The 17,867-nt window shown below is 36.3% G+C and overlaps 4 protein-coding genes across 5 annotated transcripts in view; 2 read left to right on the top strand and 2 right to left on the bottom strand.

The window, feature by feature from the left end:
* Positions 1 to 285: 285 nt before the first annotated feature.
* On the bottom strand, positions 286 to 1,452 carry LOC137244886 (coiled-coil domain-containing protein 124). Its single transcript, XM_067774594.1, has 3 exons — positions 1,113 to 1,452; positions 802 to 1,049; positions 286 to 747 (listed from the first exon to the last, which is right to left on the bottom strand). Exons 1-3 carry the CDS (start codon positions 1,320 to 1,322, stop codon positions 561 to 563), a joined length of 645 nt encoding a protein of 214 aa, XP_067630695.1. The 5' UTR covers positions 1,323 to 1,452; the 3' UTR covers positions 286 to 560.
* A 2,580-nt stretch (positions 1,453 to 4,032) lies between these two features.
* On the top strand, positions 4,033 to 5,526 carry Prp18 (pre-mRNA processing factor 18). Its single transcript, XM_067762794.1, has one exon. The coding sequence runs from the start codon at positions 4,152 to 4,154 to the stop codon at positions 5,172 to 5,174; it is 1,023 nt and encodes a 340-aa protein (XP_067618895.1). The 5' UTR covers positions 4,033 to 4,151; the 3' UTR covers positions 5,175 to 5,526.
* A 111-nt stretch (positions 5,527 to 5,637) lies between these two features.
* The window catches only part of LOC137238139 (chaoptin), a 102,380-nt gene continuing 90,150 nt past the window's right edge, over positions 5,638 to 17,867 (top strand). The window contains exon 1 of the mRNA XM_067762789.1: positions 5,638 to 5,962. The gene's annotated coding sequence lies outside the window, so the exon portion shown is untranslated. The remainder of the gene's footprint in view (positions 5,963 to 17,867) is intronic.
* On the bottom strand, positions 14,530 to 17,765 carry P5cr (Pyrroline 5-carboyxlate reductase). Of its 2 annotated transcripts, none has more exons than XM_067774579.1 (5): positions 17,614 to 17,765; positions 17,145 to 17,554; positions 16,720 to 17,088; positions 14,909 to 14,970; positions 14,530 to 14,845 (listed from the first exon to the last, which is right to left on the bottom strand). In XM_067774579.1, the coding sequence occupies exons 2-5, from the start codon at positions 17,484 to 17,486 to the stop codon at positions 14,782 to 14,784; spliced, it is 837 nt and encodes a 278-aa protein (XP_067630680.1). In that variant the 5' UTR covers positions 17,487 to 17,554; positions 17,614 to 17,765; the 3' UTR covers positions 14,530 to 14,781. The 2 variants fall into 2 exon arrangements, with proteins under 2 accessions (XP_067630680.1, XP_067630671.1); XM_067774570.1 differs by having other exon boundaries at positions 17,618 to 17,765.

Below are 17,867 nucleotides of genomic sequence, written 5' to 3'. Positions count from 1 at the left end.
GTATTCTTAATCCTACTCATATTTGATATATCTTTCCAAAAGCATGAATGTTCTTTTTTCTCGTTTTACTCTCGACTGTTATATACTGCATTCAAATCCCGAGTTCCAAGCATTAAAGAAAACCACACTATTTTACGGTCAAAAAAGGGAGGGTAAAACAATTTTCAAATTTTTTTTTATATGGAATGAACCTACTTAAGCCTTGCAGAGCGGCAGAGTTAGCTTCTCATGAAAGGTTTAACACGTACTTTTTTGACAAACTACACAATTAAAACTGAGTTAAAATTAGACTTGCCATTCTGCATGTGGGCGTAAGTTACGTTCATGTGTAGTATATATTTGAAACAAAATTTTTAAAGTAAAATAATGTAAACTAAGGATTAAAGCATTCACAATAAAACTATTCCGATGTTTTATATTCACAGCAACTATAAACCAAATGAATAAAACCGTAAACGCTAGCCTGGAGATAGCCAGACAAATCATTATACTCCATAATCAATCCAGGTCCAGCCAATCAGTCAAATTAAACATATGCCGATTGTTTAGTAGCCTACTCGTCAGCGTGCTTGATTAAATGGATTCTCAGGTGATTTGTTCCACTCTTTCATGAGAATTTGCTTCCATTGAGACAAACGAAGCGATGGATTTTCTGCTTTGATTCGTGGCATATTTGCTGTCTCAAAGGCCTTATAAGCAGAACGCATACGCTTTTCAGGATGTTTATCTTCTTCATCATCTTTTACGCTGAAATTAATATTAACGTGAATTGGATGTTATCGCCATAAATGTATATATTACCTCAGCACCGCTAAGGCCTGATCTACATTCGTTGCCACTTCAACCTCTGCCATTACACGATTCAAGTTCTCTTCAATAATCGGCTCTGGCAGTACAACTCGTGCTCCAGCTTGTGGTTTAGCGGCATTGATAGCATCAATGGCACGTTGCTTTTTCTCCAATTCTTCTAAAATTTGCTGCCTATGTATTTTAGCTAAGGGTAGTTTTCCTTGAGTTTTTATAGAGGACATCTCTTGGTCGAGGAGGGCCTGCGTTGTTAGGATATGCAAATGATTAGTGTTTTTATATGGGATAACCAATTTTGTACCAACTTTTGCCTCCGCCTTCCGTCTTACCGCCTCGGCGCGCTTCTTTTCCTCTTCTTCCTTACGCTGTTGTTTTTTTGCCAAATTTCTATCATTGTCTTGCCACAGGCGATCCTCAGCTTCCTTTGCAGCTTTGGCATTCTTCGCCTGTTTATCTGCTTGCTTCCGCTCGCGCGCTTCTACTGCTTTCGAGTTTATTCCCATTTTCTTAGGCATTTTTAATGTTTTTCCTCCGGAATTTATTATTTTGGCAAATTATTTCTATATATATTTTGCACAAACTCTTGCATACTTAAAAATTTTGACGTTTCACTAAACGGTCCTAATATGCACAGTGGGGTAAATAAGACAAATTTCCTACTAGGCCTAAAGGGTTAATTAAACTTCCTTAAGAGCTAATTTAACTTACTTAAGGTGTAATTAATGGTGACTTATAACCATAAAACCATAACCAGATAAAACAGCTGATCGAACCTACCTTATGGAAATCAATGTAATCGATTAATGGTGCCATACCATAACGCTAACGCCATAACCATATTATAGCCAACCAATTGGTTTTTGGTTTCTCGCCATATCCATAACTTAAAAATATATAAGTTGGTGAATTTAATAACTTTTTGTAGATTTTATTCATTGTTTTGGATAATACGTTTGTAATGAGGAATACGTTTGTAATTTTTTGCGTTTTTTTTTTTCATTTTTATGAAATTTTCACGATTTTTAGGTTAAGGCACCATTAATCGATCACATTGGAGATGGTTATGGATATGCGTGTAGTTACGACTATGGCGTTAGGTTTAAAGGCCAAATTACACTTCCTTAACCCTGGCCGTTAAATTGGTTTGAAGATCTGCACGCAATGGCGTAGGAATCGTAAAAAGAGATGGAGAATCAAAATGTGGTAATAAATTACAACATTCGTTTGGCTCCTCTCCACATTTTCGAACTCGTATTGACAGTCTGCTTTGGATTCGCGTAAGTTTCAAGATTTGCCATCATCCGGTTGCAAAAACCTGAGCTAGATAAATAATTTTGCATGTAAATGCAACAACAACGATTTGAGCCAGATAAATCCAGATAGAAGTCTGGTTCAATTTGTGAGCCAGATAATTTGTAAATAACTTATTTTTAGTTTGGCAACGCTGCCTTTAATAAACCTACTTTTTCAGAAATAGGCGTCGTTGCTTAGCCTTTCACCGTATGAGTTAAATGAAAAACAGCGGAGGCATCGGCCTATCACATTTCACGTGTGCGAAAATTTCACGACATCTGCTTCTCAAGTCTCTCAATGATCCAGATCATTCCCGTGAGAATTGAGCGTGAGCCGGAGCTGTAATACTCACTGGAAGACGGCATTTATTTCATTAATTTTGCACATGTGAGAAAAGAGGATAGATATAATAAGAGTCGTCACTCGTTATTTTTTAGGCATTTACTCGACGTAAACTGTGAGGTAGTCGCTACTTTTATTTTATGAGGGGAATTTTTGAATTGCCTCCCATTTATCCATGCGATGTTGACAATTTATGCAAACATGATTTTTGGAAAGAGAATCAAATAATTAATTAAATACAGTCCGAAAAATAAACACAAATACACCATGAAAATGTATAGAAAACATTTATAAACATCTTCCCCAAAAAAAAAGTAGCGACTACCTCACAGTTTACATCGAGTAAATGCCTAAAAAATAACTAGTGACGGCTCTTATTATATCTATCCTCTTTGATGTGAGACTATTGTCTCTTAAAGTACATCAACTTATGGAAATCTACCATCTAAGATATGTTAAGATATTAATGATAAGTAAACAAATAAATATATATATATATGTATGCTTTGATGGGTCTTTTGACCACAAAATAATTTGCCGGTGTAAGTGAAAACAACCAAATTAGATGTAAATAAATGAAATAAGAGAATAGAAAAAGAAAGTAGTGACAGTATTACTGAAGTTGTAAGAACCAATTAAAATTTATGTTTGTATTTTATTGGAAAAATTCAAATAAAGCCAATTTAAAAGATCCTGGGTGCAAAACGTGTCTTTCGTATCATTCCCAAAATTTTTGGACATGTATTAAGGGAGTCATGCCATCATATAGAATTAACAAAAAAAAAAAAAAATTTATTTCGACAGATTTTCAAAAGTTATTTACAACCAACTGTTGCATCTTTGTTAATTCTTTATTTTAGCTCACAACTTCTAACACTCGTTCAAACCCAAAACCGCTGAGGACAACTCGAGAAACACTGGAGAAAAAATCTCGGACGTTGCAAACTGTTTGATGGCAAAATATCGGGAGATTTGTTAAAAGGAGCGCTTTGGATCCATGATAACGAAACCGAAAGCGGAAAAACTTACAATAATTGCCTACTTTGGGTCGTGTAACCAGTGTAAAGTCCACCCAGAGTTATATTTTGTGGCTTTCTCTATGCGTCCGGGAAATTTAGTTCTAAAATTTCGAATATTTTTTTAATTTTAGGAGTTATTTCTCTTTTTTTTATTCAATTTTTTAAGAAGTACAAGATGTTCTTGCATTCCCGATTTTGTACTTGATCATATGGATCGCATTGTTGTATGTTAAATTTTTAGCGGAATCTGAATCACGCTTTATTGGAACGCGAGAAATATTTTGGTGCCAAACTCTTTACTACGCCTTACAAGTCAACCTAGTATAAACGCACGCAAGTTATTTACTGTCAAAAATGTCTCATGCACATACAACTTGTATGAGAGCTTGAAAACCTAACTCGATTTCCAATTTTTGTTCTGCGTGACATTTAGATTTGACGTTTGCACACATGCTTTACATTGTCGCAACGTATGCTTATTTCGGTTAGGAAAAAAAAGCCGGTTGTTTTCGTGCGCTAAAAAAAAGCAGTGCGGTTTTATTAGGTTGGCTGATTATACGGACACTACTGTTAAATCAACAGCTGTTGGGCTTCAGTTGACGTTTACGGTGACCGAAATAAACAAAATTTTGTAATAGGTAATAGTAAATAAACACTTTTTGGCAAAATAAAATCGCATTTCTTGCAAAAATGGACATTTTAAAGGCCGAAATAGCCAGAAAACGAAAATTGCTTGAGGAAAGGCACCTTGTGGATGATAAGAAAAAATATTTTAAGCGTGGCGAACTAATAGCTAAAAACACCGAAGAGATCCTTCAAAAAGTGGGTTACAAGAAGGAGGAAAACCAAGAAGAGGATCAGACGCCCGAAGGCCACTACAGCTATGTATCGGAAGGACAGAATATTCTACCGCGTTCAGAAGTTATACGGCGCTTACGTGAACGAGGCGAACCCATTCTCATTTTTGGTGAGTCTGAGGGAGATGCGTTTCATCGCTTGCGCCAATGTGAAATAACACAGCCAGAATCGAACCGTGGCTTCCGTAATGATTTCCAAGAGGCTATGGAGCAAGTCGATCAAGCTTATCTACAAGAAATGTTTGCCAACACGCCCAATGCAAAGGAAGAGCAAAAGTCTGATTTAGCCGAATTAGATGAGACAGTATCGTGGGAAAGTATAAAAACGAGCGCAGTGAAAATGGGTCGCGGTAATAAAGAGTATGATATGGATGTTATAATAACGTTGTTGACGTTTTTGCTGAAATTGTGGAATGATCAAATTGCCACATATTCCAAACAAGAGAAAATGTCGACCAAATCGAAGATGGCGCGTGTTATTTTTACACAAACGAGGGAATATGTAAAGCCTCTATTTCGCAAGCTGAAGCATCATACTTTACCCGAAGATATATTGGATAGTTTACGAGATATTTGTAAACATTTGCTCAATCGTGATTACATCACTGCTAGTGATGCGTATCTAGAAATGGCTATTGGTAACGCACCATGGCCTATTGGCGTTACTATGGTTGGTATACATGCACGTACTGGGCGTGAAAAAATTTTCTCGAAAAATGTCGCACATGTAATGAATGATGAAACTCAACGCAAGTACATACAAGGGCTTAAGCGTCTGATGACCAAATGCCAAGAGTTATTCCCAACTGATCCTTCGAAGTGTGTTGAGTATGTCAGCAAAAAAGATCGTATATAAACGAATTTGATAATATATCATTGTTTGTCAACTTGCTGATAAGTGTATGAAATTGCATTTTAATTAATAAATATTCGCCTCTAGGCATTGACTAAACAAAAAGTTTTACATACATATTTCTGTGGCAACAAGCGTTAACAACTATAGGGTTCTTATTATCTTTATTTAACTTTGTATTTTAGTTACTTTGAACTTTTTTAATTTTTAAATGTATTATCAATATTTTAAGTTTCAATATTGATTTTCAATTTTCAAAAATGTTTATTGTTGTAAAAAAATAAAGAAAGAATTTGACGCATACTTTTAGGCTTTTTTAAAAAATATAATTTAAAGTTTTACTATAAAATAAAAACGTGGTTTCAATAACTACATTTGGCGATCCTGCCTTAAATCTATATACCGAATTGATAAAACTGTTAATGAGTTACAAAAAGCCCGCAAGCGCCAACACAATATTACCAACAACACAAGCAGCAATTTATTAATAATTGCTTAGATTCAGTGTGGCCCACAACATTTGAACATTGCCTAAGAAACATAGTTCCAAAAACATCAGTGATGAATGAGGAAAAAGAATTTGTGAATAAATCGACACATATGCAGCATTAGTGTGAAATTTGTATTTTAGCCGAAGTATAATGCTGATTTGCTACACTGATTCCTGTTACAGTGATTGCAATAACTATAACCAACTTTTGTGTATCGACGTATTATCTTAAAAATCATCTTGCTGACATGTTTTTCGCTTTGGTCAAATACTGCTGAAACATATTGTTTCCTGGTCCCAGGTGGGATCATGGTAGTTAAGCTTGTGAAGTGTGTTTGTAACGGTAATAATAATAGGATTGCAAGACAACTGTAAGTTGCGTTTTGAGGCGTGATTTAGAAAAAAATTATTTCTCCATTTATTTGATTGAATGCGCTAAGTGCGCAAAGTGCTGATTATGCAACCCCGCCCATTTCTTCTAACTTCATTACATATAGCAAATCAATAAGCGCTACGTTAGCCAATTTCTAATGGGGCCAACGTTCAAATATCAAGGCACATTTTTTTTTCTTTTTGCTTATACGAACACGTTCACTGTGATCGAAATTACTTTGCCCTTTCCCACATGTACTAAACATTCTACGTCTGCAACAGTTAAAAAGTGGATTATGCAACAACTGAGCGAAAACTCTTACAAAGCCATTGCAAATCTTTCAAAGCCATTGCAAACTTTCTAAATCTTATAAAACCATTAATTTGAAGACATCATCAAAAGCCATTGCATAAATAAATAAATATTCGCAAGTGTTTGAATAATAATATTTTTTATGTATGTATATTAAAATATAAATATTATTATTATTGTAAACTCCTTTTTTATAGAATTACTAGTTTATTTTACTGTTTTGTTAGTGAACTCTTTTTTTATTTAATTCAAAATGTTTCGTTCACCACAACATAATACACAAACATTTACACTTACTAATAATTTAAATGACTCTTTGATAGATTTATCAAATGATACTTCTCAACAACAAATTACAAATCCATATACAAATGTTACTCAAAATGAAATTTTGGCAGTTTCAGTAAAACTACCACAATTTTGGACTAATTGTCCGGAAGCATGGTTTATTCATGCCGAAACACAATTTAGTACTAAAAACATTACACAAGAAAACGCTAAATACGAACACATCATTACAGCACTTCCGCAGGAAGTGATAATAACTACTTTGCATTTTATCCAAAATCCCTCCATTAATAACAAATTTACTGAACTTAAAAAAATGTTGATAGAAAGACACTCAGTTAGCGAAAATTCGAAACTTGATAAAATTTTAAATGATTCTGAGATGGGCGATCGTAAACCATCAGAATTTTATCGTTCATTAATTATATTAGCCGGATCAAATTTTAGTGAAAATATTTTAAAGAAAATTTGGATGCGTAAACTTCCTAAAAATTTGAGTATGATTTTAGCTAGTTCAAGTTCTAATAATATTAATGAATTACTAAAATTAGCGGATAACATTTTTGAAGTTATGAATAAAAAAAAGTTTTCTCAGTAAATACAATATCAGATACAAAAGCTCAAAATTTAGTTATTGAAAATCTAGTTAAAACCACTTCTTTAATGTGTGAAAGTTTTCAGAAACTTTCTTTGGAGTTAGCAGAAATTAAAACAAATGTTTATAGGAATAAATCTAGGTCGCGTTCTAATTCTAGGAATAATTTTAGAAATTCTTTTAGGCATCGTTCTAACTCGCGTAATAATCCAAATTCGTTGTGTAGATTTCACTACAAATTTGGAAATAATGCCAGAAGATGTGAACAACCTTGTTCTTATAACAAAAACAAAGATTCAACAAACTCAATTCTTCCGTTGTTGCAGCGACGAACAACGGAAATTTAGAATTTTCGACGTGTCGCTTATTTATTTTTGATAGAGAAAACAAACAAAATTTTTTAATTGATAGTGGAGCAGAAATTTCGGTATTACCCGCGTCTAAATTTCCTCATACGAAACGTTCAGACATAATTCTCACTGCAGCTAATGGCTCAACTATTGCCACTTACGGGAAAAGGCTTTTAAACGTAAATTTAGGTTTAAGACGTGAATTTCCCTTTACATTTTTGATTGTGGATATAGCCAAGCCAATAATTGGCGCTGATTTTCTTTGTAAATATGGTCTTCTTATAGACATTAAACATAAACGTTTAGTAGATCCATTAACCAATCTCTTAGTTAATACAGTATCCTACTGTTGTGATATTCCATTACCTAAATTATTTGTGGTTGACAATAAATTTACAAAATTATTAAGAGTTTCCGTCACTTATTTCAGAGCCAGATTGTACTAAACCTGTTAAACATACAATAGTACATCGACTTGTAACAGAAGGTAGTCTTCCATTTTCTAAGCCCAGGCGCTTAGATCCGGTTAAATACAAAGTCGCGAAAACGGAGTTTGATTTCTTAGTTAAAACAGGCATTTGTCGGCCTTCAAATTCTTCAGTAGCATCACCACTTCACCTTGTACCTAAAAAAGAGTTGAATGATTAGCGTCCATGTGGTGATTTTAGAAGATTGAATATTGTAACTGTTCCCGATCGTTATCCCTTACCTCACATTCAAGATTTTAATATGAACCTTCATAATAAAAATATATTTTCAAAATTAGATTTAGTTAGGGCATATCACCAAATTCCTATGGCTGAAGAAGATATTTATAAAACTGCTATTACAACTCCTTTCGGTATGTTTGAATTCATGAGAATGCCTTTCGGACTTAGAAATTCTGCACAAACCTTTCAACGATTCATAAATGAGGTAGTAGGTGACTTAGATTTTGTATATGCTTACATCGACGACTTACTTATTGCAAGTACAGACGAAGAACAACATTTAAAAGATTTTTTCAACGCCTTACAGAGTACGGTTTAAACATTAAACCAAGTAAATGTACTTTTGGTGTAACGAATATAGATTTTTTAGGACATAACATATCTGGAACAGGTATTCTACCTTCCGATGAAAAGGTATCAGCTATTCGCAATTTCGAACGTCCAAAATCAGTTATGCAGGCACAGAAATTTATTGGTATGGTAAATTATTATCATAGATACATTCCAAAACTAGCAGAATTTACAAATAAAATTTATGATCTAATTAACAAAGTAAGTAAGAAACGTGACAAAACTTTGGTATGGGCCGAGAATACGAATGAAGCTTTTGAATGCATTAAAGATAAATTTGCATCTACAATATTGTTAAATCATTTTAACAAAGATGCTAAATTATCTTTAACAGTAGATGCATCTAACACAGCGATTGGGGGCGTTATACAACAAAATTACAATAATAAAATTGAGCCCATTGCATTTTTTTCTAAAAAACTTTCTCCAACTGAAATTAAGTATAGTGCTTTTGATAGGGAATTATTGGCGATTTATTTAAATATAAAACATTTTAGATATCTTTTGGAAGGACGACAATTTACAGTTTATACGGACCATAAACCTTTGACTACTGCTTTAAATTCAAAAACAGAACGAAGTCCTAGACAAACGAGACACTTGGAATTTATAGCACAATTTACTGATGACATACAATACATTAAAGGAGAATCCAATGTTGTAGCAGATACGCTATCTAGAGCTTTTGAGGTTAATGCAATATATTGTAACGAATTTGCTTGCAAATCCTCTTATTTGCAATCCTCTGCTAAGTTCGAATCACTAAACTGTTGAATAAATAACTCCAATTTGTAATAATGCAAAATGGCCTTTATTAAAGTACTTCACAATAACAAACTGTGCAACGAATAGCTTGCTTAATAACCACACTGATTGATAGCTCAATGAAACTCTACTATTCAAAATAACACTGCTATTGCTCGCTAGATATCGTCTTAATCAAACTGCTTGACAACTCAAATCAAACTGAATTCCATTTTACTCGCTTGTGCCGCTTTTATAGTTTACGCTGCATACATCTAGGCCCTTCTATTTCCAGAACTTACCAACTATTTCGAGTGTTTATAGTTCTCATATAGTTTCTGCTTGTTTACAATTTTCTACTTTTCAGCGTCTCTCAGATGTATGTGAGTTTGTAGTTTACAGTCTCTCGCACACACATAGGCGTATAAGTAAATGCATCTGTGTGTGACATCTCTCGGCTGCCTTATATATGTGTATACATGATTTGATTATTGACGTGAACATCGCTTAGCATCGCCTTAGTGATGGTATAGCTTAGGGATGCTAATATCCGTGACACTGCCCTCCACCTAAGTCTGATCGTCCCGATCAGACAAATCTCTCGATCTAAACGCTGCTAGCATCGCCAAATGTACCACTCTTCTACTCCGTGGTTTCTCAATGCTTTGTATGCGGTAGATGGTATCACTGATCTTCTTCACAACCTTGTACGGGCCTTCCCAACTGCACCGAAATTTGGATGGAACACCTTTCCGCCGGTGAGGGTTGTATAACAGTACCAAATCTCCCGCCAAGAAACCTTTCGAATTATTTTCCTTGTTGTACCTGTGTTTCATCTTACTACTCATTATCCTGGATCGTTCCCTCGCACTCTGTTGCTTGACCAATGAAGAACTACTTCGCAGAGCTTGCGCTGGACGGATTTCCTTTGCATAATCAGTATCGTTCCGACGCTTCACAACAGTAGTGTGCCTTGGCTTGAAGCCACCCTTGCATTCTTTCTTCGTTTCAGTACGTCCGTTAGGGCTTTTCAATGCCAGTGTTTCTCTCACAGGTACCTTCGGTTTTGATTTGTTTGGCCCATTTGTTCCATCAACCTTTACCTTTGAATTTCGTGGCCTTCGTCGAGTCTTCTCCACCAGTACCCGATTACTGCTGAACCCTTTTTCCAAACTAAAGTTAAGTGGCACATCTTGGTTCTCATAACACATCACCCTTCTCTGCATATCGATCTTGATGTCATGGTCAACCAAGAAATCCACTCCCAATATAACTTCATCAACAATCTCCGCCACAACAAATTTGTGTAGAACCATGACCTTCCCAATCAATACTTCACATATCACTTCTCCCTGAACTTGGTTATAGTCGCCAGTGACCGTACGCAACTTTGCTCCAGGTAACGGTTTTACTCTCCTGTTGACCAAGTCAGATCGGATCAAGGAATGAGATGCGCCCGTATCTACAGTCAGTACTCGTTCTTTGCCATCCACATTCCCTCTGACGGTAAGACTGCTTGATTTCCTTCCAATTTGCGACACAGATATCACAGGGCATTCAATAGCTGGATCTAGCTCTCTACCTCTTACTCGCTCTTGCTCATCTCCTCCAGCTTTGCGTTTACGGCCACCCACATTGTTGGAACTATTAAGACCAAGATCGCAATGACGTGCTATGTGACCGGACTTCCCGCATTTGAAGCATTTTATAACTTTTTCACTTCGCTTTTGCGATCCTTTCAGTGCCTCCAATATTGCGTCTACCCACTCTGGCCTTTCTACTTCCACACGGCGTGCTTTGAAAACTGGCTTACACAGAATCGACGCCGTTTCCTGAATCAGAGCTTGTGACACCGTTTCTGCGAATGTTGGCTTTGGGTTCGCGTATGTAGCTCGCTTCGTTTCCACGTCCCGTATGCCATTTATGAAACTCTGGATTTTTACCCTTTCAGTGTATTCCACGGGTGCGTCCGCATTTGCAAGATGAGCCAACCTTTCAACATCTGAAGCAAACTCCTGCAATGTCTCATTTGCTTTTTTGGTAGCGGTTTTGCAACTCAATTTGGAATATCTGTTTTCTATGCTCGCTTCCATACCGTCGTTCTACAGCAGCCATCAATGCTTCATAATTGTTCCGCTCTCCTTCGGGAATCGTCTGTAGGATTTCCGCTGCTGGCCCCTTCAATGTCACGAACAGTGCAGCAACTTTATCTTCCGCATTCCAGTTGTTCACTGCTGCGGTCTTCTCAAACTGTAGCTTGAAGACCTGGAAAGGAAGAGAACCGTCAAAAGATGGAGTTTTTACCTTCGTATTGCTCGCTGAAGCAGTCGGCCGATTAAGTTGCAATTCCTGTATACGACCTCTCAATGCATCCACCTCTGCCTCGAATTTTTCTTCAAACTGCGTTATTTTCTCGTCCATACGCGCTTCGAGTTTTGATGATATACGCGCCTCTTGCTCTTTCAGTTGTGTTTCCATCTTTGATGTAATCTGTGTCGACATTTCTGAAATACGTGTCTCATGTGTTTCCAGCTGGGATGCCATATATGCCTTCTGCTCTTCCAATTGTGATGTTATACGGGTTTCCTGCGATTCCAGTTGGGATATCATATACGTCTTCTGTTCTTCCATCTGTGATGACATATACGTTTTCTGTTCTTCCAGTTGTGATGACATGTTGGTGGATATTTGTGATGACATTTCTGTTATACGTGCCTCTTGCGCTTCCATCTTAGATGTTACTGTCGATGTTTGAGCAGTTATTGCAGCCAATATCATGTTCAAGTCTGTGCTGGTAATTGTCTGTGATGATTCGTTTTTCTCTTCAATTTTTGTTGTCTCCTCGCCATCAAGATGAAAGACATACTCTTCCACATCAATTCCTTCTAATTCCATTGCCTCTCGTAGTCGTGCCTGAAGTTCGAGTTTAATGCCAGTTGTATTCAATCCACGGTTCTCCAACTCCTTCTTCAGTTGCGGGATCTTCAATTCACTTAACTTTGCCATGTCCTTGTTGTCCTCTGGAATTTATTCAACAATTCCTCTTCTGACACCAATTGTAACGAATTTGCTTGCAAATCCTCTTATTTGCAATCCTCTGCTAAGTTCGAATCACTAAACTGTTGAATAAATAACTCCAATTTGTAATAATGCAAAATGGCCTTTATTAAAGTACTTCACAATAACAAACTGTGCAACGAATAGCTTGCTTAATAACCACACTGATTGATAGCTCAATGAAACTCTACTATTCAAAATAACACTGCTATTGCTCGCTAGATATCGTCTTAATCAAACTGCTTGACAACTCAAATCAAACTGAATTCCATTTTACTCGCTTGTGCCGCTTTTATAGTTTACGCTGCATACATCTAGGCCCTTCTATTTCCAGAACTTACCAACTATTTCGAGTGTTTATAGTTCTCATATAGTTTCTACTTGTTTACAATTTTCTACTTTTCAGCGTCTCTCAGATGTATGTGAGTTTGTAGTTTACAGTCTCTCGCACACACATAGGCGTATAAGTAAATGCATCTGTGTGTGACATCTCTCGGCTGCCTTATATATGTGTATACATGATTTGATTATTGACGTGAACATCGCTTAGCATCGCCTTAGTGATGGTATAGCTTAGGGATGCTAATATCCGTGACAATATAATACAGAAATGAATTTTAAAATTTTACAAACTGAACAACAAAAAGATGATGACTTAAATAACTTGTATCTGATTCTCAATATCTAAATTTAAAGCTAATTAATATTCCGATTTTAAATTTAAATATTTGGTGTGAAATTTCAGGAGAAACTCCTAGGCCATTTGTACCGAGTAATTTGCGAAAGACAGTATTTGATATTTTACATGGAATAGCACATCCGGGTACAAGAGCTACACGACGGCTCATAGTTAAAAAATATTATTGGCCTAATATGAATAAGGATATTAATATTTGGTCAAAAGAGTGTCTAAATTGTCAAAAGTCTAAAGTTTATCGTCATACAAAATCCCCTGTTGTCAAAATTCAAATTCCCAAGAATAGATTTGAACACATCCATTTAGATATAGTTGGACCATTACCTATTTCAAAAGGACATCGCTATATTTTAACGATTATTGAAAGATTTACCCGTTGGCCTGAGGCATATGCATTAAAAGATATTTCAGCAACTACAATTGCAAATAAGTTTTTTAGAGAATATATTTCTCGGCTTGGAGTTCCGTTAAAGATAACAACTGATCAAGGTAGCCAATTTACATCGAAATTGTTTTCAGAGTTAACTAAATTACTTGGTAGTCACCAAATTACAACATCCGCATATCACCCTCAAGGAAATGGTATGGTTGAAAGGTTTCATAGACAATTAAAGACTACTATAATAGCTAGAGAGGACACAAATAATTGGTATGACGAGTTACCTGTCATATTACCTGGTTTGCGATCTATTTACAAAGAAGATATTTCGGCTACACCAGCGGAAATGGTTTTCGGTCAGAATTTACGTTTGCCAGGGGAACTTGTTGTGCCATCAGCTAAAAATTTCTCATCAACTGAAGTTTTAAGTAATTTACGTCAACATTTTCGAAATGTTAGATCAAATTTAAGTCATCATAAAGATGCTGATACTGGAATTTATGTTCCAAAAGATCTTCAAACTTGTAAATTTGCATTCGTTCGAGTCATTAATAAAAATTTATTACAACAACCATATGAAGGACCTTACAAAATTGTGGAAAAAGACCAAAAATGTTTTAAACTTGAAATAGATAATAATATTAAAACTATTCCTATTGATGGATTAAAACCTGCAATAATTGAGACAACAGAAACAAACAACACCAAGAATTTACATAAAAAGAGAGTTACATTCAATTTGTTTAATGATAAATTTTCTTGAAGGGGGAGTAATGTAGGGTTCTTATTATCTTTATTTAACTTTGTATTTTAGTTACTTTGAACCTTTTTAATTTTTAAATGTATTATCAATATTTTAAGTTTCAATATTGATTTTCAATTTTCAAAAATTTTCATTGTTGTAAAAAAATAAAGAAAGAATTTGACGCATACTTTTAGGCTTTTTTAGAAAATATAATTTAAAGTTTTACTATAAAATAAAAACGTGGTTTCAATAACTACAACAACCATCTAAAAAGTTTTTAGATTTATTAAAAGCTAAAATTGCAACAAAAATCTAAAATTTTTTTTTTAGTAAAAGTACTTACAATTTGTGGGATTTTAGATTTTAGTACAGAGATTCGAATACAAAATTGGCAATAACTCACTTTAGTTCTAACTCTACTTTAGCTGTTATTACTTTTTGCCACAGATTACATTTTCACGACATATAACTTTTTGGAATCGCTTGCATACATCGGAATAGAGTTTTGCTATTGTTCATTTACTTTTTGCCCAGCTCGGCACCACGTTTACTTGATTTTTCAACAGCATTCATGATAGTAGCACTGCAAAGATTTATTTAAAAAAAATTACATTTGTCATATAATGTGCTAAACAAAAATTTTTACCGCAGATTGCCCTTTTCCAACTCATGAACACCAACAATTGTAGCACCACCAGCGGAACAAACCTGAAAAAGATCGTAAATAAATGACTATTTAAAATGTATAGAAAAACTGAAAGACCAACAATACCAGAAACCTTGTTGCTGTGCTAGCGGAAGACTCTCGTGTTATATTGTTGCAGCAGTTTTCCAGTACCAAACCCGACCATTTCGGGAACGATTTGGTATGACCACATGCGACCTTCTAGGCCATGCCCTCCCACCCCCTAGATCTACGAGTTCGGGGTTGTTGTTGTTGTAGCGATAAGGTTGCTCCCCGAAGGCTTTGGGGGAGTGTTATCGATGTGATGGTCCTTTGCCGGATACAGATCCGGTACCACAGCACCATTGAGGTGCTGGCCAGACCATCTCGGGAACGATTTATGTGGCCACATTAAGCCTTCAGGCCATCCACTCCCTCCTCAACCCCAAGTTCCATGAGGAGCTTAGTGTCGCCAGAGCCTCGTCTGTTAGTGAAACAGGATTCGCCGCGGATAGGTGAGGTTGACAATTGGGTTTGGAGAAGCTATATATTGCGCTGGCAACCTGCAGGGTTGCGCTACACAGCCCCTTGAATCTGGTATTTTAGTCCCCTCTTACGACAGGCATACCTACCGCGGGTATATTCTGACCCCCTAGCCCGCTGGGGTAGGAGTTCGGGGTCGCCAGAGCCTCTGCTGTTAATTAAACAGGATTCGCCACGGATAGGTGCGTTGACAATCCCTTGAAAGGGTTGCGCTACACAACCCCTTGAATATATTTGGTATTTTAGTCGCCTCTTACGGCAGGCATACCTACCGCGGGTATATTCTAACCCCCTAACCCGCTGGGGGCTCCACCAGCTTACAGTTACATCTTCTAGGTACATGAGGAACTTGAAGTGGCCAGAGCCTCGCCTGCTAAATATGTTCATGAGACACGCATATTTGTTACAGGATTTCTTTCCGGTAGATAAGGATGACAATTGTTTTGCTGAAACTGTGTTGCTACGAAGCTTTGTATTGCGCTTATCAACCTCTCGTAGACTGCTCACCATAACACTTTTGCAGTTCGATACTCCTTTTTGTAGCGACAAAGACACTTTCAAAATGTTTCGGTGAATGTTAGTGATGTTGATGATCCTTTGCCATAAAGGAACTACTCCGTATATATTTGCACCGATTTCATATGATCACGTGGAACTTTCTAGGTCCCTCGGATTAGTATGAAAGTCGATTTATATGCAAAGAACTTTCCAAATACACGTTTTCCCTAAGTCTTTGTATTTATAACATCGTGAAAACACTAACAACTAGGGTTCATCTTGCTTCCCGTGTTTCAATATCGAAACTTAAACCCCATCTTTTGATGCAAGGGTCATTATTTGCAGACTTTAACAGAATAATTCCAGTCTAATGCATTTTTAGCCTGTCAATATCCCTGGCTTTGCTTAACAAAATTCGTTCGTAGCCCCATGAAGTTAGATGTTATCTTCAGTCTCACTTTGAAGTATTATACCACATTTTTCCTTGGGAAAAGTGGCACGACACCCAAGTTTTGCTATCCAAGAAGACTTATCCCTCTCATCTAGTGCCATCGATATAGCGAGTTTACTTTGCCTACATACATTTACATTACCCATTCGAAAAACTAATAATACCTACGTTCCACGGAGAGATCAATAAGCTAGTATAAAGACCACAGATCTTTAGTTCATACAAGTATAAACCGAAAATACAGATCTTTAGTTCATACAACTATAAACCGAAAATATATAATTTTTATATGAACACTCACTTCATCCCTTAAAACCGCCGGATGTTTTCCAGTTATAAGCACCATTTTTGCTGCACCAAGTAACATTTGCGCGGCGAACGTTTGTGCCATTTTCCGAGGTACTCCTTCTTTAACGGCGCCATCAGCCAAAGCTTCAATTACGGTATACACAAATGCCGGTCCGCATCCCGCTACACCGCCAATAGCATTAATCATAGACTCTGGTACTTGTTGAGCTATGCCCAACGAGCTCAACATCAAATGCAATTTCTCTAAATCTTGCTGTTTTACATAGGAACCTGGTGTGTACACAGTGATGCCTTCGCCAATTTGCAACGGTGTATTGGGCATTGTCCTTATCATTTTTAGGCCTTCGACAAATGAAAACTCCTGTAATAAAGGGCGTATGCTATAGTAAATATATATCAAAATTTGTCAGCTTCTACTTCTTCCAACGACTTAATATTTATCCCAGCTAGCACAGACACAAAAAGCTTGTCTTTATCCTTTGATGTGGGGGTGTGTATGCTACGCAATTGCGCTGCCATTGGTGTCAAAATATGGGGTTTAACGCATATAAATATAATATCCGCTTTATCTAGCACTGCACAATTATCATCTGTTGTTGCAACGCCAATATCACGCCAACGTTGTAAGTTTTCAATATTTGGTCCTGATACAATGACCTGCGACGTTTTAACAAATTCGCGAGATATAAGCCCAGAACCTATTGAGTAAGCCATGTTACCCCCGCCAATAAATCCAATTTTTTCATCTAATTTGGCCATTTTTGTTTTGATTCGCGGTGGAATTGAGCAGATGATGAGAGGGTGTCCTACGATTTGATCTTCAATATCTGTAACAAAAAAGCAATTAAAATGTTTCCTTCATGTATTTGTCCATATTTAAATGCACTTGCAGCTTTAGCTTGTTAATAAGATTTTTTTTCTAATGACATGCGTGGTCTAGACTTTTTAATCCACTAATCACACTGTTTATCCAATTAGTTATTTGTTGTGTTATACTTTATCAAGTGTTATCACACACTCAGCAATTTAGTATTCTTGTGCCGGTCGTAATACGTTACGTAACTATTTGAGCATTGCCAGATCTTAAAACTAGATGAATACAGTGACGTATTGTTACTTTTTAGGCCATAAAATTAGCAA

The sequence above is a fragment of the Eurosta solidaginis genome, chromosome 1 (genome assembly GCF_040869045.1).
Source record: "Eurosta solidaginis isolate ZX-2024a chromosome 1, ASM4086904v1, whole genome shotgun sequence".
NCBI lineage: Eukaryota > Metazoa > Arthropoda > Insecta > Diptera > Tephritidae > Eurosta > Eurosta solidaginis.
Note: the sequence above shows the minus strand (reverse complement) of the source record. Positions and strands in the feature narration are given on the sequence as shown.